The sequence below is a fragment of the Castor canadensis genome, chromosome 1, assembly GCF_047511655.1.
Source record: "Castor canadensis chromosome 1, mCasCan1.hap1v2, whole genome shotgun sequence".
In the NCBI taxonomy this organism is placed as follows: domain Eukaryota; kingdom Metazoa; phylum Chordata; class Mammalia; order Rodentia; family Castoridae; genus Castor; species Castor canadensis.
Window position 1 is genome coordinate 27,081,936 of NC_133386.1, and position 18,235 is coordinate 27,100,170.

General features: G+C 42.1%; 1 protein-coding gene and 1 long non-coding RNA gene across 3 annotated transcripts in view; one reads left to right on the plus strand and one right to left on the minus strand.

The window, feature by feature from the left end:
• The first annotated feature begins 3,908 nt into the window (after positions 1-3,908).
• The window catches only part of Il20ra (interleukin 20 receptor subunit alpha), a 38,065-nt gene continuing 23,738 nt past the window's right edge, over positions 3,909-18,235 (plus strand). The window contains exons 1-2 of one of the 2 annotated variants that reach the window (XM_074073683.1): positions 3,909-4,048; positions 4,138-4,598. In XM_074073683.1, the coding sequence (XP_073929784.1) occupies positions 4,496-4,598 (103 nt within the window). In that variant the 5' untranslated portion in view covers positions 3,909-4,048; positions 4,138-4,495. Of the gene's footprint in view, positions 4,049-4,081; positions 4,599-18,235 lie in introns of those variants that run through there. The other variant, XM_020180403.2, reaches the window with a different exon arrangement.
• On the minus strand, positions 5,233-11,244 carry LOC141423286 (uncharacterized). Its single transcript, XR_012448017.1, has 3 exons — positions 10,955-11,244; positions 6,186-6,313; positions 5,233-5,357 (listed from the first exon to the last, which is right to left on the minus strand). It is a non-coding gene; the product is annotated as an uncharacterized lncRNA (long non-coding RNA).

The following is an 18,235-nucleotide window of genomic DNA, read 5'->3' on the forward strand; positions in this document are numbered from 1 at the left end:
AAACCGGTTTGGCATTGATTGCTTAAGTGGAAATTGGGTCTAACCTATGACTCCATAATTACATTCCTAGGTGTACTTGGCAAAAAACATGTATCTAAGCAAGTAACATGTCCACAGCAGCACAATTGCTACTAGTCCTCAACTGGAAGCAATCTTTTTTTTTCCTTTTATTCATATGTGCATACAATGTTTGGGTCATTTCTTCCCCCCGCCCCCGCACTCTCCCTTCCCTTTCCCTCCCCCCGCCCCACTCCCTCACTTTCGAGCAGAAACTGTTTTGCCCTTATCTCAGTTTGATTGAAGAGAGAGTATAACATTAATAAGGAGGACAAAGGGTTTTTGCTAGATGAGGTAAGGATAGCTATACAGGGAGGTTCCTCGCTGGAAGCAATCTTAATGTATTCAAAAACAGAATAAATAAATAAACTGTAGCATACCAAAACATTGGGTAACTTTATAGCAATGTACCACAGCTATAAGCAACCACATGGATAACTTTTGTAGGCATAATGTTGAAGGAAAGAAGGCAGGCATGATGGATTCCACCCAAATTATTTGAGAGAACAGAAAGGATAATTGGGTGTCCTCTGTAGGTCTAGCATTGTCCTACTTCTTGGATGTAGGTGGGGTTACCAACACATTCACGTATCACGTTGGGGTAAGTCATTAAGCTATACCATCTACCATCCCCCATTTTTTCTGTATGTGTATTATACTTTACAATTTTTTTCAGCGCTGAGGGGATCAAATCCAGAGCCTCAAGTATATTGGGCAACACTACTGAGCTACATTCCCATCCCATTATCACAATAGTTTTAAAATGTGGACTATTTCTCCAAAAAAAAAAAAAAAAAAAGATTCGAAGAAAGATTTGGTAAGACAGGATTCCATAAGATTTCACATATTCTATAATATTTCGACTAAGTAGATAGCATAATATATCAATTGCTGGTACCCCCAAATAGCCACAAAGAATGTAAGAGGAAACTAAAAGGGCTTCAGAAGTGTCTTCAGACCTAAATGCTTGTTGTCCACTCAGGACTCTACTTTTCTGCATTTGCTCCCCACCCCAGGATTTTCAGGGAACTTTATCTCACCAACTCTCTCCCTCTACCTACCACCAATTCTCCAGGTTTGCATTAGAAGTAATCACATTCATACAGTCTAATCCCACCCTGACTGTACTTGAGTTTCGGTTAAGCACTCTCCCATTTGCCAAGTAGTTTACAATATGGAAGCCATAATGTCAGTGTTCATTTCAATATGCATGCTCACCTCAAATGCATTTGCTTTCTTTTCAGTAAAAGCCCAGGCTTTGGAATTAGATTAACCAGAACGCAGGTTCCAGTTCTGTTGCTTATAAGCAAGCAACCTGTCCAAGCCTGCCCATGAGTTTTGAAACTCAGGTAACGTGACTAATTTACAGAATTGTAAAGACTGAGGGAGGAAGGAAACATAAAATACTTAGCATAATACCTAACTCAAAGTAAGAATTCAGTAACTTCACATTAGCATTGTTACATCTCACCCCTGGAAACAATTTAAGAAGCTAGAATAGGAAAAATGTGTATTTTTTGCTGTGGTATTAGTGATTGGGGTAGAGGTTGGGGAGGTACTAGCTTATGGCCTTTGTGAAAGCTCAGAAACAAATGATTTATCAGTCTCAAAATTAAGATTTAATGTGTTAAATCATGGCAAAAGGGGCTGTGACATTGTTAAGTAGAAAACACTGGTTTCAGTGTGTTGAGTCATTTCAAAAATCTTTGAAGGATATATTGGAGTTTATTTTGACCTGGGAGGAACTAGAACTGTACTACCTGAACTTAACAGAGATGGATAAAAGGTTAGAATTTAAAGGTACTAAGAGCAAGCACCACAAAAATGCACACATACATACACACATATACACAGACATCCACAACTAAAGGTACTAAGGACGTTCCCTGAGGTGAGTTCTGGGTCACAGGGGAGATGACGAAATTCTTCAATTTGTGGGAAACGAATTGGTAAATTGTCAGGTTCCACTCCTTCCTGAGGACACAGTGGGGAGTTTAACATGGACAGATCACACCTTACAAGTGAAATTTGGATTGTCCTCTGACAAGTACTGTTAGCAGAGGAGCAGCCTGAGAAAGCAGGGTGCAGTGTCTCCTGTTCGGGACCCTGAGCCCCAAGACAAAGTTTCACAAGGTATGCTAGGAGCATGTGCCAGTGACCAAGAGGCAAACTTTACTTCATCTCAATACCAACATCTCCACCCAGGAAGACACAAGCCTCCTTTCCAAATCAAGAAAAGTATGAAGGAGCCTGTGGGCAGACTAGATCTATGTAAGATACTGGCCCGTGGTGCATCTGATGACACCTTTCCCCCTCCTGAATATGCATCACCTGCCCAAATAAACTGCAGCTTGCCCTTGCTCAGTGGAGTCATGGTTTTGGAATTGATTCTCCCTGGGCTCCTTATTTGCTGCACATAAATTTTGCTCTATGTGACAACTATTTTTGTTTTGATTCAATTCCTACCAACATGTAGACCTACTGAGTCCAGTGACAGGTCCAAGGGGAACTTGAAAAGGAAAGGAAACATGAGCCCTCAAACAAGGGATAGCCCCCTCATGGGGTTGGGAGGACTTCATGTCCCAGCTCATGTCCGAGTTCCCATTTCCTAGTTGGGGTAAGAGCTTGGTAGAATAACAAAACATCACTGTTCAGATTTAGAAGGGAGGCTATGTATATCTGCTGTAGCCCCTTTGAGGGCATGAATGAGTCATCTTTGAACAGAAATGCATACATGTCCTAAAGTTTAGATCTTAAAAAATGGTCGGCCAAACTACTTTTGTAGCAAATCTATACTCTATTTTACCTGCACAACTTAAGGTTGATAATGATGAAGCTAAACTAATAAAACTTAAACTAATAAAATTTAAAAGTAAAAACAATAGCAACTCAAGGTAATACTGATGATGTACTCATAACATAGAGTCTTTTCTAAAATGTTCAGGAATTACAACTGAATTAGTAAGAGTCCAGTGGGGAAAAATGAAACACAGTAGTTATTTTAACAGGAGGAATTTACTATAGGGGAATTGGAAAAGAAATGTTAGAGAAGGAAGAAAGTACAAAAGGCATACTGAGATTGAAACAGGTAAGTACTGGAAGCAACTGCCACCATTTGGGCTGAAAAAACAAAGGGTAAACAAGAGAGTTAAACTCCAGAAGAGGAGCCTCAAGAAATGGGGGACTCTGACTCCTGAGTTGGGCATGGACTGCACAGTGCTGGTCTTTCCTGGGGATGAAATGAGGAGGATTCTGGGAATACAGGAAGTAGTTGGGAATTAGAAGCAAATGCTGCTGAAACTATCTACTCCTGCCAGGGTAAAGAGAAATGTAGGGCATTACTACAAGACAGCTAATACAAAAAGCAAGGTCTGTTTTTCCTCTCCCAGCTTTCAGTCTTCCTGCAATGTCCCCTATCTGCGAGAACTGGAGGTACCCACTGGCGACCAGGCCACCAAGTTTGTTGAGTCCTAGCTTCAGCACCAAGAAGTCAACAATCCCAGCCTGGACAACTCCTGTTTCTGAGTAGAAATTTAGGGGACTCTGAAAATGTTACCCCATTTTCTTTACTCCCTCCCCACCAAACGTTTTTTGCTTTGATTATTGAAAGCTCTTTTTTTCTAGGATAAAGAGTAGTTGGTTCAATTTTGGGGTCATTTCTCTTTATTTGTGTCTTCGAAAACAGGCATTGATGGGCGAAATAGACAACACACCTGAAACAAATCATTTATTTCTGTATTTTCAGGCTGTGCCCAACCTTTACCTGAAGAGGATTAACGGTGAGACCAGCTGTCAGATTTTTCTCACACTACTTAAACGCTTTTCCTTTTATTTCTGTCCCCCTCCCCTCCCGTTAGAAAGAGCACGGGACCTAGAATCAGTCCTTGTGTGGAAGCTCTCGTGCCAACCCTCACAGTCTTGGGGGACTTCAAGCTGATTCTGGCCTTTGAATTTGCCTGTCCTCATCTGTAAAATGGAGACATGACTGCAGGTAGTGCTGAGTTGAATGAAATCCAATACAAACTATGGCAGAATGCCTAACGCTACGTAGGAAAATAACCAGAGATTTCATTTTCCCAGTACCTTCTCCTGATACCGAACCTGACATTTCAAGTGACCTCCAGGTAAGAGAGAATCGTCCAAGTCCCTACTGGAGGGCGCTGTCACCTGCGTAGTGCCCTCCTTGGCCCTGAAGCCGGGAGGTGGAACCGCTCGCAGTTTGGGAACTGAAACTCCGAGTGGCAGGACTATAAAGCGGCGGAAAGTTGTCCTTACGCAGCCAGCCAGCTGGGGAAGCCCGGTGTGTGTGACCCTGCGGGTCGCTGGCCCTGGGCACCTGGGACTCCAGGAACCCCGGGAAGGCCACACTGCCACCCACCGCCCGAGGGGGTGTTGGACACAGCCGGTGGCCCTGAAATGTGACCCAGCCCCGCCGCCCATGCGGGTCCCCGGATCCCAAGCGCCTGGCCGCCCGGCCCTACGGCTGCCGCTGCTGCTGCTGCTGCTGCTGGTGATGATGGCGGCGACGTGGGGACGCGCAGGTAGGTGGTCGCGCCGCCAGGTGCGGGTCGCAGACCCCAGGATCCCCGGCCCGGCGGCTTTCGTTTTCGGGCGCGTGGAGGGCGAAGTGCGCGCCCTGCCCGAGGTCTGCGCGCGGAGCCCTGGACAGAGAGCGCGGGCCCGCGCGCCCGGGTTCAAGGTCAAGTTTGCGCGACTCCGCGTTTCTCACCGTCCAGGGCGAGGATCCCAGGCGGGTGCAGCAAGTTAGCTCCGAGTGGTACCCACACCCTGTCACTTGTGCCGGATGACAGTGACGGACCCTGCGCAGTGCACTCGCCGCTCGTCCCGGGCTCCCGCCGCCCCTGCGCTTTAAAAAGCCAGTCTCCGGAGAAGGTCTGCTCCAAAGAGATGGGATCTGGAAGAGGCATCACTTCTAAAGCGCTCTCTCTCTCTCTCTCTCTCTCTCTCAACTGATTTATGACATAAGGCAATACAAGGGTTTTTCTTTGTTATTTTGAAGTTTAAACTCTTCACCTGTTAGAATCCAGTAAACCAGAACTATTCACTATGGTGTGTGTGTGTGTGTGTTTCTGTATATCTGGCATATGAGAAAAATATTTTTTAAAAAAACAAGATATCTGGGTTTTTTTTTTTAGTTTTTACTTAAAGACAACAGTCACAAAGCTTCCTGGAATAGTGTTGATTTGTGTAAACTTGGTTCAGGCGTCTGTGTCTTTTAACCTGGAACTGAACAGCAGCAGTGAATGTGGGAAGAACTTTATCCATGAACTTTCAGAGTCCTAAGAGTCAAACAAAAATGTTGTTTAAGTTAACCACAGTTGCAAAAGTAAGTAAGAAGAATGTGCACACTGCTCTTGGAGAAGTTTTCTTGAATAAAATATACAAAAAAAAATTCTCTTCTAACTCCTAAATTTATCAGAAATTTTAATTACTTTTTAAAAAGCCTGGTAGGTTGCCCGGAAAAAGATTGCTTCTGACTTATGCAAACATCGGGCCTTCAGCTAACAGATATGAATTTGCTGCTTTTTAATCAAAGAAGTAAAATTTGCTGGTTAATTGGGTCATGGGACTGCTGACATTAGAAGGTAATCTACATTAAGATATGTTTGCAAAAATCCTTAATGTCAGGGCAAATTTTGTAAGAAAAAAACCATAAACACACACACACAGAGATACTGTCTTAGCTCTTATCGTGTGCCTGTCCTTTCCAGGCACTCCAAGGACTGCTGGAAAAGTCAGGTTAGAAGGTGGAAGGGCTGGTGAAGTGGTTCATGTGGTAGAGTGACTGCCTAACTAAGCGTGAGGCTCTGAGTTCAAACCCCAATATTGGAAAAAAAAAGGTGAACATAGTTGCCTGGACACTAGGCCCCGACTTAATTGACAGACCATCTGCAATGTCCGTTAAAATGTGGACTTCCCTAGAGTTGTATGTTGTCACTTGAACTTTTTGCACAAAAATTCAGAGTCACACAAGTCAGTGTTGGATCAAACTGCATAACTCCAAACATCCAAAGAGAAAAATACTTCATTGAGGCATCAACATTTTATGAAAATCTTGGTGTTTCATTTCAAGTAAACTTTTACAGGAGTTCTGGGGGTAAACTTACGGCCATTCTCTCTAAGCTCTCCTGGGACAGAAGTTTCACCAGGTAGTTAGTTTATCGTGTGGCATATCAAATTATGGGCCATTCCTGTGTCTTATTCTTCAGGGAAGACAAAGAGCAGGTGGGCAGCACTGCATGGATAGACATTTAAAATCAGTGAGGATGGAAGACCATGACTTCCCTGGTCATGTGTCCCTGCTCAAAACCCTTCAACGCTTCCATTGCTTTAGTTGTCACTCTAAAGTCTCCTGCACAGTCCTGTGTGGCCCATTGCTCCTCTCTCCAGCCTTACCTTAAGTCCTTAATTCCTGCTACTGTGACCTTTTCCAGTTCCCAGAGCAAGCCAAATTGTTTCCCATACTCTCAGGGATTCATAACTGCCTTCTGCTAGACTGCTCCCTTCTCTGATCTGTCTTGGCTAATTCCTGCTGGAATAGGCATCTCACCCCATGCCGTGCCTTTCTTTAGTGCTTAAGCACAGTACTTTTCACTGAATAGGTACTCTGCAAATGCCTATTATTTGTTTAAAAGCACCTTTCATTGTATGCATGATGTTTTCAAAAAAACTTTCTACTTGCATCCTTTTCTTCAAAGTATAGTATTACCAGGGATCATTGACGTATGCGCTTATATGATGACATTATAAAAGGCTAAGAGAGTATATATTTTGTAAAGTGAAATCATTTCATTTATCTTAATTATAGCATTGTAATTTCACTATCATCTGACATCATTCTTTTTGTTTTTGTCTTTTGAGACAGGGTCTCATTGTGTAGCCCAAGCTGGCCTGGAACTCACTATGTATCTCTGGCTGGCCTTGAACTTGCAACCCTCCTGCTTCAGCCTCCTGAGATCTGGAATTATAGACATGAGCTACCACACCCAGTCCACATTTTTAGTTTTATTCGCCCATAGTTATGACTCCATGATACAAATGCTGAAAATATCAGAAAAATGAATCAAGTTGCTATTAATCAATTCCACGATATATCAATTTACATATAAAATTGAAGGGCAAGACAACTTCAGGAAAAAGAATGCTGGTAGAAGACATTAAAATTAAATACTTCCTTTTCTTTTGTCATTCCAAATTCTTTGATATAAAAAGCCAGAGTTGAGGGACCTTAAAGGTCATCCCATCCACCTGCTGCCCTCCTGGATCTCCTCTGCAGTGTTACTTCCAAGGAATTACCTGTCCATTGCTTTATCACCTCTCATCACAGAAAACCCAGTGCCCAGACAAGCAGGATGTCTGCCATTGCAGACATCCAACTGTTAGAAAACACTCGCATGAAATGAGCTAAGACTCAGTCTCTTTCATCATTGTTAGTCCTCATTCTAAGCTGAAAAGGTCACACAAGACAACCTGCTCAGGTCACAATGTGGTGACCACAGCCTCTGTCTCTTCTGTGCTCTCCACTAACCACCTCCCGGGTTATGTTGTACCAGGTTCCTTCTCTGTCCTGGTGTTTGTAGCATGTGTTCCAGTTTGTCTGTAACCTCTGGGGTTCAGACCCTAGAGATCATACTGAGGGTGCTCTCCTAAACATAGAACCTGGAAGGTTTCCCCTTAAATGAGTCAGTTTTCCTGACATGCATAAGGTCCCTCTTTTCTCATCTCTTTTGTCTTCTCTGAGAAACAAACTCTGACCCCTCATTCAGACTCAGAATTTCATACGAACACAATCTTACTTGGTTTAGGTGACTTTCTGTTGCTTCTCAACATATAGACTTAATGCTTTATCTAGAACTCATGATATCTGCAATGGTGGACTTTAGTGCATCTAAGGCTACTCTCCTGGAAGGAAACTTCTCATTGATTTTAAATATTATCTATACAAAATCTGTTCTGTTCTTTTAGGATGGTGATCACTGCTTGCATGCTGAGCCACCAAAATGGCTACTTCAGTCACTCTGCCCACTGTCTAATCAAATGTCAGTTCTGCCTGGACCCTAAAGGATGGGCATGCTTAGTCCTGCGGAGACTTCTTGATTTCTATATGTAAACTTCCATCCAGCTGTCTCTGGGCTGGAGAATCCAGAGCCTCCTTGCATGTCACTATATTTGCATTTTGGTGACACTGGATATTTTGGCCACATATGCTTACATTATTTCCACCATTGAAGTTTCCTTCTCCCCACATCACAAGCTTTTCTCCCCTACATCATTCTCCTCCTTTTCTCTGTCAGCTGACTCAGCAGTCCTTAGAGCACTCACTGGCTCAGCTCTCACCATGCACTCGTTTCTGTCATTGTGCTCATTTCTGAGGAAAAACGTGAACAAGCAACAGACAGCTATATTAATCTCTCAGGGCATTCACAAGCTGGATGGCCTAAAATAACAAAACTCAGTACCTCACTGTTATGCAAACTAGAAGTCTGGGTACTAGAGTCAGCAGGTTGATTCCTTCTGAGAGCTGTCAGGAGACTCTGTTCCATGCCTCTCTCCTCATTTCTGGTGGTTGACAATCTTTGGTATTCCTAGACTTGTAGGTGGATCACCCTGGCCTTTGCCTTCATCTCCACATGGTCTTCTCCCCCTATCTTTTCACATAGTCTTACTGAAGACTATGTATGTCTGTCCCTTTTTCAAAAGAACAACAATTATAGTGGGTTTCAACCTCACCTATGGATCTCATTTCATCTTGATCATCCCTGTAAAGACCCTATTTCCAATTAAGGGCACATTTTTAGGTACCGGAGGTTAGTATTTCAATGTCTTTCTTTTGGGCAACATGGTTCTACTTCTCACACCTACCAGACCCTCTAAGACCTATAGGCTAGTGAGCAGGATGTGTGGTCTTGGATTCGAAAGTGAGAAAAGCCTTCTTTTGGGTCCCCTGCAGTAGTTTCTGTTCTAACATGTTTGGTGGCCTATGTCTGCTGCTCAAGGGAAGCCTTTACAGAAGCGTCAGATCTGAAAGGCTCCATCGAGTGTTGAGGGCAGACAAGATCCACACCACAAACATAGGGAGAGCCACAAGTGGGTGCTTAATAAAGACTGGTGGTGACATTCCAGTTTCTTCAGCAGGGGGCTCCCCCTCCTCAGACCTCTGCCTCCCATGTCCGCTGCAAAAAGCACTTGCAACGCAAAATCTTTTCCCTTGCTCCAAGAAGGGCCAACTATCTGTGTTATTCCATCCTGTGCCCCGTTCATTTCACATTAAAATGTATACTTTGTAAAATGTCTAGTAAATTACTTACAAAATTCTGAGGATATTATTTTAAAATTCAGCTCATAGATTTTAGGTGAGATATCATATATCATGTGCAGGAAAATGAGGTATTTAAGTGATGAGATTTAACAAAACAGGGTTACCCCAGGTGTCCATTATGAATTTTCAAAATTTTAAATGTACTCTGACTCAATAATTTTCCTTGGAGTTCTTTTCATTCGCTCAACATCATTCATTTATACATATTGGGAACTGTTCTAGGCTTCCAGGTGAACAAGAAAACTATTTAATGTCCAAAGAGAGAGAGAAAGAGAAGTGATTTGAGTAGAAATGCCTGAAATGAGGAAAACAGGTTTTGGTAGAATCACAGAACAAGGCACCTGATCTAGTCAGGCCAGGCAAGGGCCTCCTATAAGGTAGGTCCTTTAAACAGACCTATAGGAGTTGTTGGTTAATTAATATGTACATATGTATATATTGTATCACTTTCTCCCTACTTTAGGAGAAAAAACAAATCAGAAGAGAAATGTAATGTCCAAATAAACATCTTGTTATGGATAAATACATTAAATTATTTTAGGAAAAAACATAAATTCAATAGTCATATTATTTGAAATATTTATAAGTCAGTATAAATTCTGGTCTTCTTAAGTATTAGCAAGAAAATAAAGCTAAATCCTGCTCTAAGTAAATTCTAGCTGTAAATTATCAGGTACTAATATTCCTTTTCACAACAGCAAAGCCCCACATAGAAGATGACCTTTCTGAGAATGGTGGCTGTCAAGTGGGTAGGAGCAGGAGCTCTGTGGCTAGAGACTGCCCTCAAGGTCATTGGCAGCCTCAACCAGTCACTGTGGCCTGTGGCTCTTTGCAGTACTGAGTCAAACCACAAACAGATACGAAAAGGCCCACATGTTGCAGCTGTGGTTTCTCAGGTAGGTGTTATTTCCCACTTCCTGAGTCAACACAGTTCTTTAAAGGCCCTGTCAATGTTAATGAACAAGAGCAAAGAGAATGCATGACTTGTTTGATCCAGGCTCCCTGTTGTTTCTGGAAAAGTTTCAATGCTGTCAATGCAACAGTACATTAAATAGTGTCTCAAACAGAAATTACGTCCACCCACAACCTCAGAACAAGATTTTATATGGAAACAAGGTCTTCTTACATTACTAGTTAAGGGTCTCATGATGAAATCATCTTAGAATTAAGGTGGACTGCTGTTCTTACAAGAAGAGGAAAGGATCCAAAATGTGATAAGAGAGGTAGGCACAAGCCAAGGGAACACCCCTAACCACAATCCTCCACAATCCTCCCTAACCCCTAATCTATAATCCTAGGATTATAGGCACCAGCACTGGTGCCTGGCTATGGATCTGCTCAGGTTTCTTGACTAGATTAGATTGACTTAAATTAGATTATCTTTTTATTTTATTTTTAATTTGTTTGATAAAAGTTTGTCATATATGCTGAACGTTGGGCCCTTAGCAATTATATGTATTACAAATATCTTTCCCATATGGCTTTCCTTTCTGTTCTCATCATAGTGACTTCTCCTCTTCCGGGGCCCCTCTGTAAGCCAGTGAGCAAGTCACTTACCTTGGAGGGGCGGAAGTTCCTCACCTATAGAAAGTGCCGTGAAGAGTAGGGCTCTGTGGTTTATGACGTCCAGAGAGGGTCATCATCCAGTTGTGGACGAAGCTGTATCAATCCCCCTCCCAAAAGGCCACTCCCTGCCTAGGCAGCACCAGGCCAATCCTTCACCTGACCGTGCCTACTCCAACTGCCTGAGACAACCTTCTCTTGTCACTACTTGCCCTTAGGGATAGCCAGTCCCAGAGACCTCTGCCTCTACACCCAGGTTCCCACTAGATCTCTCCTGCTGTTGACACCAGCCCTCCCCCACCCCCACTCAGCACTCCACAGTCTTGCTTCATTGCCTTGCCCCCTATGGGCCCCCAATGGGCTCCTGACAAGAAAAATACTACATAACCAGTAACACAGCAATCTGGGTTTTTTTGTCCACAGACTTCATTCTAAGTCACACCTCATGGGTGGATTTCCAGCCATTTTTGTCCATTTCCTTGATCACAGGCTGACATATGATTTATCAAAGACATACTTTTCCTATACAATTCTGATGCATGCTTCAGTGGTTTAAGTTGAGCTTTTAGCTAGCAGGGCACCATCACCTAGTTCATCCACTAATGCTCCGTTATCCAGCACCACCGGGACAGCACAATTTTAAGTTATGACAGCTGGTATGGGCTGAAGGGTGACTTGTGCAGAAAGGTCACCCAGCATAGGCAAGGGAATTAGATGTGACTGAAGGAAATGTACTGCACTGTGTGACTTTTTATATTCACATTTTCCTCATTCCATTGTTCTTTTCTCATTGATGAGCAATTCAGGTAATGTTTACTACACAGCAGTGCCGGTTATTTGTATAAAATAGTTATTATGAATGATGATGCATAGTAAATGCTCAAAATGAATGGTAAATATTTGAATAGATGTCTGGGAAGAAATAAGTATCGAAGGTAAAAAAAAATGTAGATAGGTGGGGGGGGGATAATGATGGGGACAGATGGGAAAATAATACTGAAAATATACTGCAGAGTTGCCAGTGAAATTTAAGGAATATTTGAATCATACATGTACTCATCCAGTGAGTAAACTGAACATTTACTACTTTTGAGTACAGGGAGATTATTTTCTACATTTTGCCCTTCCAAACAGAAATATAATCATTCTGTGGAGTTCATTGATAACTGACAATTATTTTTACTGCCTTTCTCAAATGATCTGTTAAGATTAAATCCTGTTCTTCTGTTTCTTTTTCTTTACTTCTATCCTTTATAAGGAAAATAATGTCTCATGTGAAAGTATAAATTAAACAGATAAATACTTAATATGCCTGTAATCCCATCTACTTTAGAGGTGACGATCTGAAGGATCACAGTTTGAGGCCAGCCTGAGCAAAAAGTTAGTCGATTCCATCTCAACAAAACAAACCAGGCATGGTGGTGCATCCTGTAATCCCAGTACACAGGAAGCATAAATAGAAGGATTGTGGCCCAGGCAAAAGGTGAAACTCTCTATGAAAAACAACCTAAAGCAAAAAGGGCTGGAGGATGGCTCAAGTGGTAGGGCCTAGCCTAGCAAGCACAAGGCCCTGATATCAAGCACCATCTTTTTCTTTATTAAAAAAAAATTGGGCACAAAATAGGGTACATACATTTTTGGTGGCTCGGACCCAATTCTAAACTCAAAATTCACTTTATTTCATATACACCTTTACATAACATGTAGCCCAAAGGTAATTTTGTACAATACTTTTAGTGCACCTGCACCTTGACTGAAACTTACTACGTGAGGTTGCCCTGGACCACTCATAGCACCACTGCCCATTCAAAAACCTCTAGGTGTTGTTCCATTTCAGATTTCAGACTTTCAGATTAGGGCTGCTCAGCCTGTATATATAGTGAAAATTCACAAAGTGTTGGCATTCTTCATTACAATTCTTTGATGAAAATGATAAAAGAAACAAAAACCTCCCTTTCCCTCCCTCTTCTTATTCTGTTCATCTATCATTTACCTTTCATCATTTCTGCCTTGTATTTTAATTTCAAATCTCCAATATGCAATTATTTTTGTCTCTCTTACTTTTCTGCTAATTTCTTCTCACATTTTTTATCTTGTTGACTTTCTGAAAATTTCAAGCAATGGAGACATTAATGAAAGAATTACACTGCCTCTAGCATGATAATAAAAAGTGCAAGGTGTGAAAATGATTTGAAAAGTAAAATGAAGATATATGTTGATATTTCTATGGGCTGAACTTGGGAGTTTCCAAATGCAAGTTTTTCCAGCACCTCAGTGATACCAAATGGCCTGTCCTTGACCCTGTTCCTCCTTTTGATGCTTTTCTTTCTGATGCATACCATCAAGTAGTAGAGACACCAATCCACATGCGAATCTACTTTTGCCAGGTTCTGTGATAATCATTATTGCTTTGGAGATGGCAAAATATGGAGAAAATTGAGGGCCTACTCTTAAAAGACTCCTTTTCTGAAAGGGAAGGGAAGACATTCATACACGAGATGGCACAGGGAGTGGACTGCTTCTCAAACAACAGAGCAGGCGTAGACAAATGAGTAATCATAGCTTCTAAACAGGCATTTGGGGAGGCTGTGCACAAAACTCTCACAACAATCACTTCTTAAACTGCTTTCTTCAGAGTTGCAGGTAGAGCAAATGTGGTTCAGAACATCCCAGTCATCTTTGGGGAGTGAATTGCATTTTCAAAAGCACTCAAAACTACTTTCAAAAACCTTGAGAGATCAAACTGGAAAAGCAAAATGTGACTGTTTTTTTTAAATGAGATTGAATTTTTTGCATGTTTAAAAGCCACCTCTGAAAATACGGTAATTCAAAATGCCATGAGCCAAGCAGTGCTAGGAAAACAGTCCTAAACCTCCCAAGGTACTCACTCTCCTAGATGGGTGAGTGCCAATGTATTTATTTTTTAAATTAGTGCCTATTTTAAAGTCTTACTGCCTATCAAGTACCAACAGCGAAATATATAAGAACATGTTTCAGCACATAGGTTTACATATTCAGGTGTGGCTACAGAGAAATAACACTGATTTTTTTCCATGACTTACAGATCACTCATCTGTCTAAATGCACACATACCTGGCAGGGGAAGCATGCATTTATGGTCATGTCCCAGACTCAGAATCTCTGGTCCAGAGAGCAGGACCCTCTGTGTGTTTCAGCTCCCAGTCAGTGCCTCTTGTAGTTTCTGTTACTAGTCATCATAGGTGCCCAGTCACTCTTTTTTTTTTTTCCATTTTTCTTTTATTATTCATATGTGCATACAAGGCTTGGGTCATTTCTCCCCCCTGCCCCCACCCCCTCCCTTACCACCCACTCCACCCTCTCCTGCTCCCCCCCCCCAATACCCAGCAGAAACTATTTTGCCCTTATCTCTAATTTTGTTGTAGAGAGAGTATAAGCAATAATAGGAAGGAACAAGGGGTTTTGCTGGTTGGGATAAGGATAGCTATTCAGGGCATTGACTCACATTGATTTCCTGTGTGTGTGTGTTACCTTCTAGGTTAATTCTTTTTGATCTAACCTTTTCTCTAGTACCTGTTCCCCTTTTCCTATTGGCCTCAGTTGCTTTAAGGTATCCGCTTTAGATTCTCTGCGTTAAGGGCAACAAATGCTAGCTAGTTTTTTAGGTGTCTTACCTATCCTCACCCCTCCCTTGTGTGCTCTCGCTTTTATCATGTGCTCATAGTCCAATCCCCTTGTTGTGTTTGCCCTTGATCTAATGTCCACATATGAGGGAGAACATACGATTTTTGGTTTTTTGAGCCAGGCTAACCTCACTCAGAATGATGTTCTCCAATTCCATCCATTTACCAGCGAATGATAACATTTCGTTCTTCTTCATGGCTGCATAAAATTCCATTGTGTATAGATACCACATTTTCTTAATCCATTCGCCAGTGGTGGGGCATCTTGGCTGTTTCCATAACTTGGCTATTGTGAATAGTGCCGTAATAAACATGGATGTGCAGGTGCCTCTGGAGTAACAGTCTTTTGAGTATATCCCCAAGAGTGGTATTGCTGGATCAAATGGTAGATCGATGTCCAGCTTTTTAAGTAGCCTCCAAATTTTTTTCCAGAGTGGTTGTACTAGTCTACATTCCCACCAACAGTGTAAGAGGGTTCCCAGTCACTCTTCATTGAATAAATGATATGACTAGGTACAGCTCCGGGAAAAAACTGAAGGAAGAGAAATAATTGGGTTTATGTCATTGGATTTCTTCTGTCTTCCTTAGGGGCTACCACCTGTAGCGTGCAGAATTTAATGATCACGTAAACCTTTCTTCCCACAGTTGCACTGTGGAGCAATTCTTGAGTATCTTAGCAGAGAGAGGCCTACTATGGTCAGAAGACTTGGGCCTGAGCATCCATATGGCTGAATATAACCATGGACAAGCCATCCAACCTTCCTAAACTTCATCTACCCAGCTGTAAAATGAGAATAGTAATCACGCAGGACTAGGCTAAGGAATAATAATTGAGTTCTTTCTTTATGCCAGACACTGTTCCAGGAGCTTTATCTAAACAATCTTACTTAATCATCCCAACAAGCTTAAGAGGCAGGTCTTACTGTTCCATTTTACAAATGCAGAAAATGAGGAACAGAAACTTACTTAAAGGCACATAACTAAGAAGTGGTAAAACAGAAGTAGTCCCCAGAACAAGCTAGAATGCTTGTTCTACAACCTCTTTCACCTACTCAAGTTAACAATTTTTAGAAGCAATAGGATAGGGAGAAACTGAGGCAGTATACAAGTATGGCGATGAGTAGTCAGAGATATCAGTGGGGATGATAATTCTGGGAAGAAATTAAGTTCAAAGGAACTAATGTTAGCACCAACCTGCTCACGTGAGTAGTTGCTGAGTCACATTTTAAACATTGTCTACTAGGCTCACTTTTCAAGGAAGGAGAGGGAGAGAGAGCAGTTGATATTTTTTGAGAGAAATGATTTACAACTTGAGAAAAAAGAGAATGCAATGTCTTTGCTTTCAGCATGATGAAGTTATACCAACATTTAAGACAGTCTACTTGAAGGCAGTCACACCTGTTTTGCTCCTCCTTGGACATTAGGATGTGGTTATTTATAACTTTTACTTCCTGACATTGGTTGATCACCCTCTGGTGCTTTTTGTACTTCAGTTCATTTTAACCTCATTTCCTATAGTAGCAAATTCACTCAGGAGTGGGAGGATTTTTGCTTTGTTTTATTTTTGTTTGTCTTACAAGCCTATTAAGGTATTTTCCTATTGAGAAATGTGCTTGTAATATGGAGCAACCACTCATCATGGGTTACTAATCCCCCATTATAAAGCACCTCCTAGCATCTGTGACCTCACTGTTCCTTGGGTGGCCTATAAGCTCACCCAAATGATTTCACACTATAAAGATTTGATGGCTCAAGCTGTCCCACCCCAGGTGGAACATGTGAATCTGGGTCCTGTCCTGTACCACAGGTCCCTGTCACTCCAGTTGCAAAGCATGTACTTGCCAAGTATTATGGATACCAAGACCTTTCAAGACATGGTGCTCTATGTCAAAAAGCTCAAGCCTCGTGTTCCTTCACTGCTCTGGTCTAGGAGGGCAGAGTGGGCTAGGGCATCTGGGGACTTTCTCTAGGCAAGGATGAGCAGGATGTCTTCAATGCTGAAGTTTCCCCAGTTTGTCATGAGTCTGGGCAACTTGAATGGCCCTGAAGAGGAAGTCCCCAGAAGTGGATGCATTTGGCCGTTCTGTCCCATAGTCTGGTTGTTTTCCACTGGATGAGGAATGTATCATCCTTAATGATAAAGTCAGAGTGCCTCCAAAGAGGGGGGTGTGGGTAACCACAAAGCCTGAGTACTTGCCACTTTTGTGAGTTCAGTCTGAGACCCTCATCACAAATCTGTACATTGTCTTTTTTCTGCAGAATAACAAAATGGAAATACCTTTTACTCTCAGGCATAAAATTAAAACTGAAATTACTTAGATGATCTTATGATGACCTTGATCTTGCTTTGAGGCTAATAGGAAAATGTTACATACCACTTTGCTATCTCTTGAGACCTGTATTCAAGCTACCTCTTCAAACCAACATAGATAGCAGCCACATTTTGTAAAACTCCACTAAGAAAATTGTCATAGATTCACTCATGTTAAATCTCATTTTTCCATTCTACCCCTCCCCCACTGTAAAGACCAAGAGTAAACATGGCACTTCTGCCTTTTAGTGCTGTGACATAGATGGAAGTAGGCTAGAATACTCCTCCCAAAGCCAAATGCTATAGTCCAGTCAAACTGCTATAACAGAATACCACTGACTGGGTGGCTTATCAACAACAAAAATGAATTTCTAACAGTTCTGGAGGCTGGGAAGTCCAAGATCGGAGCACAAGTAGACATAGTGTCCAGTGATAGCCCACCTCCTAATTTATGGACTGCCAGTCCTCGGTGTCTTCACATGGTAGAGAGGGAAGGGAGATTTCTTTGGGAGTCTCTTTTAAAAAGGGACACTAATCTCATTCATGAAAGTCTGTCCTTATGACCTCATCACCTCCCAAAGTCACCACTTCCAATCTAATCCTTCAGGGATTAGATTTTAATATGTGAAGTGAGGGGACATTCAGTATAACAAAAGAGAACTAAGCACTAAGACGGGACACAAATCTGAATGATGTGGCCCACAAGATGTGAGTAACCAATCACTACTTTGAAGTTCATGAGGTGGGAGCCTACTTGCCATCCCCTCACAGCTTTGTTGAGGCCAAGGCCATTTTATGACTCAAGGGGACTTAGTCCCAACCATGGTTAGGGAAGCTCATGGGGGGCCCAGAGTGCCTGCCCTTTCCCTCGGTCTTTGGAGTTCTGCTTTCTCTTCAGAGGCCAGTTTCCTACTCAGAAGTCGGTGGTCAGGAATGCTCACTTGCTAGGAGACCATGTACACCCCAGACAACATCACATCAGTCATTTTGCTCAAAGTAGCACAAGCCAATATTCATGAAATAGTGTACACATAGATGACCAAGAGATCTTTTAGCGTCAACAGGTATTGCAGGTAGGCGGGACCAAAAATGTAAAGGCATATAAGAGCAGTTTAGGTTGTGGTATTCCAGGTAACTAGGTGTAGGTAGTGAACTGATACATTTGGCAGAACTACCAAAGAAGCCAGACCAGGTGCCACAGACCATGAAGAATATCTAACCAAAGTTGTGAGGGTCCAGTATTCTCCAGACATATAACTGTGGGCATCAGTTCAGTTCTGTTGAGGATGTGACATCTGTTAA